The sequence below is a fragment of the Mustelus asterias genome, chromosome 1, assembly GCF_964213995.1.
Source record: "Mustelus asterias chromosome 1, sMusAst1.hap1.1, whole genome shotgun sequence".
NCBI classification, from domain to species: domain Eukaryota; kingdom Metazoa; phylum Chordata; class Chondrichthyes; order Carcharhiniformes; family Triakidae; genus Mustelus; species Mustelus asterias.
In genome coordinates, this window is record NC_135801.1 from 141,108,133 (window position 1) to 141,121,757 (window position 13,625).

General features: G+C 42.1%; 1 protein-coding gene across 1 annotated transcript in view; it reads left to right on the forward strand.

The window, feature by feature from the left end:
- The first annotated feature begins 5,892 nt into the window (after nt 1-5,892).
- Nucleotides 5,893-13,625, forward strand: part of dcc (DCC netrin 1 receptor) — an 868,461-nt gene continuing 860,728 nt past the window's right edge. The window contains exons 1-2 of the mRNA XM_078241787.1: nt 5,893-5,954; nt 12,249-12,580. Of these exons, the coding sequence (XP_078097913.1) occupies nt 5,893-5,954; nt 12,249-12,580 (394 nt within the window). The remainder of the gene's footprint in view (nt 5,955-12,248; nt 12,581-13,625) is intronic.

Here is a 13,625-nt window from a genome sequence, read left to right on the forward strand (position 1 = left end):
CTCCATTTAAGAAATAGAACATTGTGTTATGGGCTTCTCATGTACTTTGTTAGAGGTGACCATTCAATCTAAAATACCAACTCAAATATCAGACGGCCAATTTGATTTCACTCCATTCTGACACATTCTGATTTGGATGTGCGGTATCACTCTGATTATATAGAACATAGAACAGTACAGCACATATATATGTGGCAGTGATTTATTTTGCTGCCATCTTGTTATCATTTTGCTAGTAAGCACCATGGATCCACCTTGGGCAGCTGTCAGAGGTGGGGAAGAGGCCAAGCAGATGTGTTGGCCAGACACGATTTTCTTTTCAATTATCCTTTCTAAGGTTGACTAACAAAAATCAAAGGAAGATTGTATAAAGCTATTGCCTAAGTGCTAAGGTGCCTTTGCGCTGCACAAGCGCATATTTTATTGGACAAGTTAAGAAGGAATTAGTCAACAATTTGGAGAAGAAAAGTAATAAGATGTGGGGGTAGGGCAAACAGGGAAGGTTTGGTCTTATATGGAACTAAATCTAGCATTTCCAAAGGAAAGTAGGAATGGAATGAAGCTATTTGATCCCCTCATTGATGGGCAATCAGCTTTGGAATTTACTGATCTGGTTTTCAGTGCTCTTGATTTCCAGATGAATTAAACTAATCAGAATATTCAAGTATATTTCAAGGATATTTGTTTTTTTACAAAGGACAGACAAAATGGGAAAGAAGATGGGGTACTGCTGTTACTCAGGGATGAGATCAGTACATTCGTAAGAGAGGATCTTAGGATGTAGGAGCAAGATGTAGGATCAGTCTGGGTGGAGCGTAGAAATGGCAAGGGGCAGAAAATACTGGTGGGAATTGTTTTATAGGTCACTGAAGTGTTAAGAAGATAAGAATATAAGAACTAGGAACAGGAGTAGGCCATCTGGCCCCTTGAGCCTGCTTCGCCATTCAATAATATCTTGGCTGATCTTTTCGTGGACTCAGCTCCACTTACCTGCCCACTCACCATCTTGGAGCCCTTACTTCCTTTACTATTCAAAAATTTATCTGTCTTTGTCTTAAAAACATTAAATGAGGCAGCATCAACTACTCCACTGGAAGGGAATTCCACAGATTCACAACCCTTTGTGTGAAGAAGTTCCTCCTCAACTCAGTCCTAAATCTGCTCCCCCTAATTTTGAGGCCATGCCCCCTAGTTCTAGTTTCACCTGCCAGTGGAAGCAACTTATAGAAAGGCTCATAGAAACCCTACAGTGCAGAAGGAGGCCATCCGGCCCATTGAGTCTGCACCAACCACAATCCCACCCAGGCCCTACCCCCACATATTTTACCCACTAATCCCTCTAACCTACACATCTCAGGACTCTAAGGGGCAATTTTTAACCTGGCCAATCAACCTAACCCGCACATCTTTGGACTGTGGGAGGAAACCGGAGCACCCGGAGGAAACCCACGCAGACACGAGGAGAATGTGCAAACTCCACACAGACAGTGACCCGAGCCTTCCCTGCTTCTATCTTATCTTTTCCCTTCATAATCTTATCTGTTTTCTATAAGATTTCCCCTCATTCTTCTGAATTCAATGAGTATAGCCCCAGTCTAGTCAGTCTCTCCTCATAAGCCAACCCTCTCAACTCCAGAATAAACCTAATGAATCTCCTCTGCACCCCCAGTGCCAGTATGTCCTTTCTCAAGTAAGGAGACCAAAACTGTACACAGTACTCCAGGTGTGGCCTCACCAGCACCTTATTCAGCTGCAACATAATCTCCCTGTTTTTAAACTCCATCCCTCTAGCAATGAAGGACAAAATTCCATTTGCCGCCTTAATTACCTGTTACCTGTTACCTGTGGTAACGCTGGGCACCGTATACATCAGGAAATTAGCGCTGCATGTAACAATGGGTGATACAGTAGTATGGGTGACCAAAATTTACTTTATATATGGGTATCTCTAATTAACAGTAATTCAAGGGAATCAAAGGCTTCTGAAAATGAGGAACTGGAAAAAATAGAATGAATAAAGAGTTTCTACTTGAAAAATTAATTGGATTGAAGGTTGATAAATGATCAGCCAAGTCCCAGATTGTTAGAGGAAGTGGCTAGAGAGATAATGGATACATTGATGGTTATCTTTCAAAATTGTATAGATTCTGGAATGGTTCCTGTGGAGTGGAAAGTAGCAAGCATAACTGCACTATGTAAGAAGGGAGGGAGAAAGGAAACAGAGAACCAAGAACGTGCTAGTTTGACCTCAGTAGCAGAGAAAATGTTAGAATCTATTGTTCAAGATATGATGACTGGGCACTTAGAAATTAATGATATGAGTCAACATGCGTTTATGAAAGGGAAGTCATCTTTGCCAAATCTGTTGGAGTATTTTTGAGGATGTTACTTGTAGCATTGATAAAGGAGGACCAGTGGATATAGTGTCCTTGGATTCTCAGAAGGCTTTTGATAAGGTCCTACACAGGAGGTTAGTAAACAAAATTAGAGGTCGTGGGATTGGGGTCATATACTGGTTTGGATTGAGAATTGGTTAATGTACAGAAAACAGAGGGTAGGAACAAATGGCTTATTCTCAGGATGGCAGGTTGTTACTAGTGGGGTGCTGCAAAGATCAGTGCTGGGGCCACAGCTGTTTATAATCTACATAAATGATTTAGATGTCAGGACAATGCAATATTGCCAAATTTGCTGATGACACAAAACTAGCTGAGAGTGTATGTTGTGAGGAGGATGCAAGGGGGTTTCAAGGGGACTTGGACAAGGTAAGTGAATGGGCAAGAATATCAGATGTAAGATAAAGTCCTGTAACTTTCTGGCTCCTCAGCCTTAGAATTGGGGGATACCCCAGGGATGCACTGGGGAATCCCTCTCTTAAATTCCTTGATAAAGGTTGATGTGGCAATTTTCCAGAAGCACTGGACAATTGTGCAGCGCTGGGAGTGATCTGACAAAGCGATTTAAATCATTAACTTTGGATGGTTCTGCCTGTGTTACAATAATAGTTACTCTGAAAAAATTAAAAGAAATAAAACCATTTCTAACTTCAGCACAACTATTTCAAATACCCAGACTGGTCCCCACACGGGGCACCCACCCCATGGTATTTCCCACCCCTGACCTCCCCCCATATTGAATTCACCACTCCCACCCAACCCGACCCATGCCAGCTGGACGAACTCTCTCACCCCTCCGCTCCATGACCTGACCTGAACCTGCCCCAACCTACCCCAACCTAATATTTTAACTTTTAACTTTTTCAGAATTGGCATAAATGGGTATTTTTCTAATTGGCAGTCAGTGACTAGTGGGGTTCCGCAGGGATCTGTGCTAGGACCCCAACTGTTTACATTATATATTAATGATTTGGAAGAGGGAACTGAATGTATTATCTCCAAATTTACAGATGATACAAAGTTGGGTGGGAGGGTAAGCTGTGAGGAGGATGCAGAGATGCTTCAGCGTGATTTGGACAGGCTGAGTGTGTGGGCATGTGCATAGCAGATGCAGTATAATGTGGATAAATGTGAGGTTATCCACTTTGGTAGCAATAATAGGAAGACAGATTATTACCTGAATGGATGTAAATTGAGAGAGGTGGATACTCAATGAGACCCTGGAGTCCTAGTGCATCAGTTGCTGAATGTAAGCACGCAGTACAGCAGGCAGTAAAGAAGGCAACTGGTATGTTGGCCTTCATAGCGAGAGGATTTGAGTATGGGGATAGGGATGTTCTGCTGCAATTGTATAGGGCATTGGTGAGGCCACATCTAGAGTATTGTGTGCAATTTTGGTGTCCTTATCTGAGGAAGGAAAGTTTAAAATTTATTTATTAGTGTCACAAGTGGGCTTATGTTAACATGCAGTGAAGTTATTGTGAAAATCCCCTAGTCGCCACACTCCGGTGTCAATGCACCTAACCAGCACGTCTTTCAGACTGTGGGAGGAAACCAGAGCACCCAGAGGAAACCCACGCAGACACGGGGAGAATGTGCAAACTCCACACAGACAGTGACGAAAGCCAGGAATCGAACCGGGTCCTTGGCGCTGTGAGGCAACAGTGCTGACCACTGTGCCATCGTGCCGCCCGCCACGAGAATCGGAGAGGGTGAGGGCCGGACAATGGAAAGGTCCATTGACCTTGTGCGGGATTTTCTGGTTTCGGGGCGAGCGAGGCCAGAAACTCCCACCCATAATGTCCCATTAGAAACTCTGCAAGCGAGTTTAAATTACTTGGCTATCTGGACACCTAAATTTCATTGACCATCTATCCCTCAGATTTCACAGTTTGATTATACTCCCCTTTGCCATCCAGAGCTCAAAGGTCTCCTTCAACATTAACATTTCTACAATCCTTTGACCAGCCCTTTTAGGAACACTACAGTGCAGAAAGAGGCCATTTGGCCCATCGAGTCTGCACCGACCACAATCCCACCCAGGCCCTACCCCTATATCCCTACATATTTACCCATTAATCCCTCTAACCTACGCATCTCAGGACACTAATGGGGCAATTTTAGCATGGCCAATCAACCTAACCTGCACATCTTTGGACTGACTTGTATAAAGGTTTCTCCTGCCTTGTGCCTGCAGTTCCAAGGATTTGTGCTGGAAACCAAAGAATCTATTTCCCTTTGAAAATGATTGTGAAAACTCAGCATTTTCTGTTTTAATTTCAGATTTCCAGCATTGTTACTCTCTTTATTTTTATTTGAATTCTTCTGATTTCTCAGTCTTGTTCGCCCTGTTTGTTGTTTACTGCATGTACGCCTCCAGCCTGCTGTGGTGTGGGAAGGCAGGGCTTTGGGGTGAAAGGGCTCTTCTGGTTTGTAAATGAATCAGTCTTGCTGTCTGAGAAATTGTAGTGCCCCTCTAGCTACGATGACCAAACTTCCAGAATTGTACTGGAGACGCCAAGAGGTTTAACTTTAGACTAATCTTCAGGTTGGCACTGTGAGCAACAGCAGGAAAAAGTCACAGCAGTTTCAAAGAAAAGTGATTTTTTTTCTTTATCTTTGAACATTTACGTGCATTTAGTTACAGAAATTTTGGAGCCGGTGAAGAAGGCAATCTTCCACTTTTAACAATGAGTTCAACAATTACAGATCTTAACCTCTGCCCCCATGTTTTTCAAAGAGCAACTGTTTGTGATTATTCTGTGGTTCCTATTTGCATCTCCTCTACAGATACCTTCTGCCCAGAAGGTATGATTTGCGAGAGTCAATCATAAATTGCCTGTTGGCTTGAGAACCAGAAGGAGACCGCGTCACCTCCAAAAGGGAAGGTCCGCCAGAATTAATTCTCTATGTATGCTGTGTTTGTGAACTCACCTCTCCACTCACCTGATGAAGGAGCAGCACTCCGAAAGCTCGTGAATCCAAATAAACCAGTTGGACTTTGACCTGGTGTTGTGAGACTTCTTACTGTGCCCATCCCAGTCCAACCCCGGCATCTCCAAATTATGGCCGCCAGAATTAGGCATACATCAAGCACGTAACTGTCTGGGTTTAAGCCTTCCCTGAGGTCTAGGGTCCCTAAGGTGGAAATCCTGCCTGCCAAGATTAGGTTAAGGGTGAAAGGAGAAAAGTTTAAAGGAAATATTAGGGGGGGCTTCTTCACGCAGAGAGTGGTGGGAGTGTGGAATGAGCTGCCGAGGATGGGAATACAGGTGGTTTTAACATTTAAGAAAAACTTGGACGGGTTCATGGATGAGAGGGGGTGTGGGGGGATATGGTCCAAGTGCAGGTCAGTGGGACTAGGCAAAAAATGGTTCGGCACAGACAAGAAGGGCCAAAAGGCCTGTTTCTGAGCTGTAATTTTCTATGGTTCTAAGAGCTGCCTATCAGTCAATGACCCGCCGCTCTCTATTGCCCATCAGTGCCACCAGGAACGATGGCTGCTGCCGGTAATTCGCCCATCAGAGACCTAAGATCACCAAGAGATCCAGGCCAGATGTGAGTAAGGGTGGGATGAGGGTTTCTGGAGGAGTGGGTCACTGACTGTGGGTTGGAAGGAAGCAGGCAGGTGTCTCTCAGTGTATCCTCCCCTTGATGATGCTGGGTCACGAAATCAAACACCAAGTGCCTGTGATGAGGCCTTTAAAAGATCAATAATTGCTCACTTAAAGGCCTCAATTAGCTCAGGGACAGCCTTCCCTCTAGACTTAATCGGGGAGAGATGAGAAAGCCATTGGGTCCCCATCCCTCATTTTTCCACGCAATGAAATGCCATCATCTTCAAACTTGGCACTGAGAGTAGTGGTGTTAAATTCCCCTAATTGTTTCTTTTTCTTTCCTTTCTTATCATATTCTTTTGTCTTGCACCATCATTCCTTTTGCCATTTAATTTCTCCAGTCTTCCACCCTATCACATAACTTCCCTTTTGTTCTCCACTCCCCGCTCTGTCTGTCTTTGCTTATAACATGCCGCATTTTTACATTTTCCAGTTCTCATATTTCATTGACCATGAAACATGAATGCCGTATGTCTCCTCACAGATGCTGCCTGACCTGCTGAGCATTTCCAGCATTTACAATATTTTGCTTTTGTATATGGATCATGCCTGTAAAGCCTGTTTGAATTTCTTGAAGAGATGACTAAGTAACAGACAGTGGAATGTCCATAAAGTAAAGTTTATTTATTAGTCACAAGTAAGGCTTACATTAACACTATAAATGAAGTTACTGTGAAATTCCCCTAGTCGCCTAGTAGCCCGGCACCTGTTCGGGTCAATGCACCGAACCAGCACGCCTTTCAGAATGTGGGAGGAAACCGGAGCACGTGGAGGAAACCCATGCAGACAACTAACAAGTTATTGGGCAAAACTGTGGCAAATGGATTTCAATATATGCAAGGTCAGCCACTTTGGAAGTGAAAGAGATTGAACAGAATATTTTCCAGTGGTTTATATTTAAATTTAAGTTTATTTTATTAGCGTCACAAGTAGGCTTATATTAACATTGCAATGAACTTACTGTGAAAATCCCCTAGTCGCCACACTCCGGCGCCTGTTCGGGTACACTGAGGGAGAATTTAGCAGGGTAAATGCACCTAACCAGCACATCTTTCAGACTGTGGAAGGAAACCAGAGCACCCGGAGGAAACCCACGCAGACACAGGTGAAGGTGCAGACTCCGCGCAGACTCATGCTGGGAATTGAACCCGGGTCCCCGGCGCTGTGAGGCAGCAGTGTTAACAACTCTGCCACCATGCCATGGAAAACTAGAAGCAATGGAGATACAAAGAGATTTAGGGCCCATGTGCATAAATCATTACAATATTATGGAAACATAAAAACTAGAAACAGGAGTCGGCCATTCGGCCCTTCAAGCCTGCTCCACCTTTCAACTTGATCATGGTTAGTCATTAACTTCAATATCCTGATTCCGCCTTCTCCCCCATATCCCTTGATCCCTTTATTATGGACCTATGTAGAAAATAATCAGAAAGTCTGAAGGAATGTTGGCCTTAATATCTCGAGGATGGGAATACAGGTGGTTAGAAATTATGCTGCAACTGTACAAAACCTTGGTTTGACCACACCTAGAATACTGTGTTCAGTTCTGGCTATCTAACCTTGGGAAGGATACATAAGGGTATACTGGGTACAGAGTAGATTTGTCAGAATACAGTAACTGGAATCCACATGTTAAATTACAAGCATTGGTTACAATTATATTCCCTGGAATTTAGACATTTAGGGAGTGATGTGATTAACATTTTGAAAATACTATGGGTAGATAGGGAGAAACAAAGAGTCTGGATGCTGTGCCAATTGTTATTCTTAAATCTGAGATTAATAGGTTTCTGCTAATCAAGGATATTCAGATCAATTGAGCAAACATATGAACATACGGACAAGGAGCAGCAGTGGACTATTCAGCTCCTCGAACCTACTCCACCATTTAATAAGATCCCAACTGATCTGATAGTAACTTTAAATCTGCATCTTGCCTACCCCTGATAATCCGTTATCCCATCGGCTTACCCAGAATCTATCCACTTCTGCCTTAAAAATATTCAAACACTCTGCTTCCATCACCTTTTCAAGAACAGAGCCTCATATCTGTTTTAATTGAGTGACCTCTTTTTTTTTAAGCAGTGACCCCTAGACCCCTGGGTCTCCCACAAGATGAAGCATCCTTTCCACATCCACGCTGCCAAATCCCATCAGAATCTCATATGCTTCAATCAAGTCATCTCTTACCTTTCTAAATTCCAGCAGATACGATCCTAGCCTGTCTAACCTTTACTCAAAGGACAACCCACCCATTCCAGGTATTAGTCTGGTAAACCTTCACTAAACTACCTTCAACACATTCACATCCTCCTTAAATAAGATGACCAATGCTGTACATAGTACTGCAGGTGTGGCCTCACAAGTGTTTTTATTCAATTCCCCTCCCCTCACAATATTTGATAATGTCCTATTAGCTTTCCTCATTGCTTGTTGGACTTGCCTACGAGCCTTTTGCAATTCATGCACTAGGGCACCCAGATCCTTCTGCACCTCAGCGCTCTGTAATCTCTCACCATTTAGATAATCTGCTTTTTTATCCTTCCAGTGAAAACGGGCAATTCCACATTTTTCAACATTATATTTCATTTGCCAGATCTTTGCCCACTCACTTAACCTATCTATTTCTTTTTGTACCCTCCTTATGTCCTCTTCACAGCTGAGCTTTGTACATATCTTTGCATCATCAGTAAATTTGGCAACCATCTCATCCATCACTTCTAAGTCATTTATATAATTTTTAAATGGTTGAAGACCCAGAACTGATCCCTGTGGCACCACTCATTACATCTCGTCAATTTGAAAAAGACCCTTATGCCTTCTCTCTGCTTCCTGTTAGCCAGCCAATCTTCTATGCATGCCAATATGTTACCCCCTATAACATAAGTTTTTATTTTCTGCAATAACCTTTAGTGTGACACCTTCTGGAAATGTAAGTACAATAAATCCACTGGTTCCTCATCATACACAGCACAGGTTACTTCCTCAAAGAACTTCAATAAATTGGGTAAACATGATTTCCCTTTGACAGAAGCATGTTGACTCTGCTTGGTTACTTTGAACTTATCCATGTGCCCTGTTATAACTTTTTAATAATAGCCCACAAACGACTTCCTGCCTTTACCATTTCTCATCGCTATCCAAACCATTTCCACATCTTGGTTTCCTGAACTTAGACATCCCTCTCTATTGTGCTAATATCATCATTAACTAACAGAATTAGTTTTCGACTACAAGAGGGCACAGCTTTAAGGTGTGGGGGGTACGTTTAGGGGATATGTGTGGGGCAAGTTTTTGATGTGGAAATGTCGGCTTTGGACTGGGATAAACACAGTAAGAAGTCTCACAACACCAGGTTAAAGTCCAACACGTTTATTTGGCAGCAAAAGCCACTAGCTTTCGGAGCACTGCTCCTTCGTCAGGTAAGTGGGAGTTCTGTTCACAAACAGGGCATATAAAGACACAGACTCAATTTACAAAATAATGGTTGGAATGCGAGTCTTTACAGGTAATCAAGTCTTAAAGGTACAATGTGAATGGAGAGAGGGTTAAGCACAGGTTAAAGAGATGTGTATTGGCTGGAGACATAGGGAAGTGTTAGGGATGAGGGATTAGTTGGATGAAGAGGCTGGAGAAGTCTGAGTTGTTATCCTTACAACAAACAGGACTAAAGGGAGATTTTTTATATCCGTTCAAACTCACAAATGCACAGTAACTTCATCTCAGTGTTAATTTAAGCCTCCTTGAGACACTAATAAATATTTATATATACAGACAAAAAGAAAACCTGTTTCCACTGACAAAAACATCAGAAACCAGTGGACACAAATTTAACAAAAGAATCCAAGGCAATATGAAGATATTTTTTACATCGTGGTTTCTTGTGATCTGGAATACATTGCCTGATGTTGTGTAGATTCAGCAGTAACTTCCAAAAAGGAATTTAATTAATACTAGGGGTATGGTATGGGGCTAGAGCTGAGGAGTGGAACTATCTTGATAGTTCTTATAGCAGGCACGAAGGGCCGAGTGAGTTCTTTCTGTGCCATATCGTCTTGTCACTCAATTTCTTTTTTTGTTCTTCTTTTCTTTCTGTCCCCATGCTTGCCATACTCCATATCCTGTCTTGGAGGCTGGGCAGCAACCTATTTAGCTGCCAATGCCGCTTTTAATCTTGTTGTGAGGAAGTGACTTACTCTACGATATCCATTTATCACTTCCTTGGAAGGCAATCTCCTTCTTCACTTACTTGCTTGGTTCCTACTTGCCAATATCTGTAAAAGGAATGAAGAGAGCTGGGAGAAAATTTAATTTTGACTTCAAACCTTGCTCATTATTTATTCTTCATTCATTCCTTGAGAAAAAGAACATTTGCAAGTCTATCTGGGCAGACAGTGTCATAGCGGGGGCTCTAATACAGGAAGAGAACAAATTGGTTGCTTGTGATGTCCTCAGGTCCTCAGGAAAAGTCAAAGGCCACAGATTACTTTCAAGCAAATTCCTGATGTGTGAAGTTTTACCACAAACCAAGATTATTATTGCTTGCTGCTCCATTTAAGAGTGAATGTGTATTTTTTAAAACCACTCATTCATTTTGGTCAGTCTGTCACCAGATGTCAATTGATGCGTCTGATTCAATTTATTTCTTTTCACCTTGTTCCACCTGCCTATGTTTTCTATTAAATGTGCCAATGCATATTGTTAACAATCTGTAGGATTTAGTGAAAGTTTTCTGATGTCAGGGCTGATGTATGTTAAACAGACCGCTGATGTTGGAGAGGAACCTAAATATGATATATATATATATATATATGTGTGATAATTCAGTATTTCAGGATTTTCCACCTTAGCGAATTTACAACAGGAAAATGACAAATTGCTAATGGAAATTGTTGAAAGATATTTTGGCTTCCCGACAACTAATACACTGCTGAGGATACGATGATGCTCCATTGCAGCAATATAGATTACAGTGAGTGCCTCTCTGGCCTCGCAATGCAGCAAGTTTGAATCTCTCCCATCAGCAGCAGCAGGAGAGAGAATTCATGCCAATATATACAAATGATCAACATCCGGTCCTTAAACGGACTGGATCCATTGAAACTCAGAAGGATTATTGTGCAGTGCACCAGTCACAGACTCAGAACAATCATTGTGTACTACAGTAATCACAGATTCAGTGGAACTATTATATGTTGCATCAGCCGCAGATTCAGCGGAACTAGCATATAGTACATGAATCACAGATTCAGCATTATCGGCACTCTATGAGCCAATTGTGCAGATAGTGATAAATCTCATGAGGTATCTCTGGATAACTGGCTCCCCATTGCTGAGGTCCTTCAACTCGGGCATCTGGCTGATTCAAAAAAATCCAATGGAATATCGCTAGAAATTCCCGGCTCGCAGTGAATATTCTAAGGACTGGTCAACAACAACAAGAGCTTGGAATCATGTAACCCCTTTAACTTAATAAAGCCTGGTGTTTTCAGAAGCAAAATACTGTGGATGAGGCAAATCTTAAATAAAAACAGAAAATGCTGGAAATACTCAGCAGTGCAGGCAGCGTCCTTGGAGTGACAATAGAGCTAATATTTCAGGTTGTGACCTTTCATCAGAACTTGGATGAATGGTCCAAAAATGTGTAGATGAGGTGTATTGGCCAAGGTAAATGTGTGGGGTTATGGAGATAGGGTGGGGCTGTTGGCCTGGGTAGGATGCTCTTTTGGAGAGTAGGTGCAGATTCAATGGGCTGAATGGCCTCCTTCTGCATTATAGGGATTCTATTGTTCTATTCGATGGCTTGGTAACAAACCTCAAATGATAACTCTGTTTCTTCTCCGGGTTTGGATCTGTGCTGCACACCATTTTAGCAGATAACCAATATGAGTAACAAAGAAGTAAAGCTTAGAAAAAAAAAATGCATGCTGCTAAGTGAGGGGTTACAATGCACGGGCACATGCCATGTGAATATGAGTATTGATATCATGTGCTCAGTGATGAAGTCTGTTATCTATTTATTCATTTATTATTCAAAAGTGAAATTCGCCATACTTGGATTTCCATTTAACTTGCATGTAGTTGGTGGTGGAGGTATTGGAAACACTGAACAAGGTGACAAATGGTCAGCATCATTGGAAATGAGGTTGAGGCACAACAAGTAATTTATAACTTGATGCAGGGTTGTTTGAACCAGTACATTTTTCAATTTTTAACCCACATCTTTATTCCTTTCCATTTCAGGTTCCCAGATCAGAAGATTCATATCATTGAGATTTGTTTCTGAGCCTTCGGACACTGTAACTGTGCGAGGAGGGTCTTTCCTACTAAACTGCTCGGCAACCGCAGACCAACGCCCGGTGATTATTGGCTGGAGAAAAGACGGAGCCTTCTTAAACGTGGCAATGGATGAGAGACGGCAGCTGATGCCTGATGGATCCTTAATGGTGCAGAATGTGGTCCATTCGAAGCACCATCGCCCCGACGAAGGACTGTACCAGTGCGAGGCCACAGTCGAGGGGGCTGGGACAATAGTGAGCAGAACAGCTCGGCTAACTGTGGCAGGTAAGCACGCAATGCTAAACTTGACAGTTAGACAAATTCCTTTGAGTCTAATTTCCTTGTTTTGTCCTTTCCTACATTATTTTCTGCCAATATTGTCATTTTTATTTATACTAAAATCTGTGAGCGCAATTTTCTTGCCAACACAATTTGCATAAGCCAAAAAGCGAAAGCCATTGACTTACTGTCAACAAGATTCTAATGAAATTAATAATACAGATCCCCCTTCTGATTTTTCTTTACTAAGAGTGCTGACTGATGCTAGAATATGATTCCATGAGTGTTGACAGTCCTCTGCTACCTTGCCAAACTAGGGCTTCCCTTAGTCTGTGCAGGTGGAGAATCAACGTTATTCAACTCAAAGGGACATCAAGGCCAGAACTGGTCCTGTCCTCTTGTGATGCTCATATAACCTGTAGAGTCACCAAGCATCAATCAGGAAGTTTGATTATCTCCTCTCTAGCCTGAAGAACCTGAATTGAAGCAAGCCCAGTGAGCTGCACTGGTTGTAATTGACAACTCCTTCATACAACTAGGTGAAGCAATGGTCCTATTGTACTGTTCCTGGGAGTGAAAAAAACCTAACACGTTACTGGTTGGATGGTATGACTTGCTCGCCTGATGATAGGAACAGTAAATTTTACAACAAATATTTTACGACCGGCATTGATGAATAGGTTAACCTGCATCATGAAAGATATAAGCTCATAGAAAATTTACATTTTATGGCAATATAATATGAAAAAGAAAAGTAAAAATGACAAAGGATGCACTAATATGCCACAAACATATAAGTATGACATTTTTCACCATATTACCATATGACACAGCATACTTTGTGCTCAAGCAAATTAAACATAGAGCAGTTTTCATTGTCAGTCTACGCAGCAGGAGAGAGCGCAACCTAATAAACATCTATAAAAACCAGGTTAAGTGGCACTTAGAACATGGTTAATGAGAGCAATCTGCACAATGTAACAACCAAGTTACACTTTCAGATGGTCTTTCTTTATCTCCTGTTGGAACCTAAATGTGAATTTAATAAGTT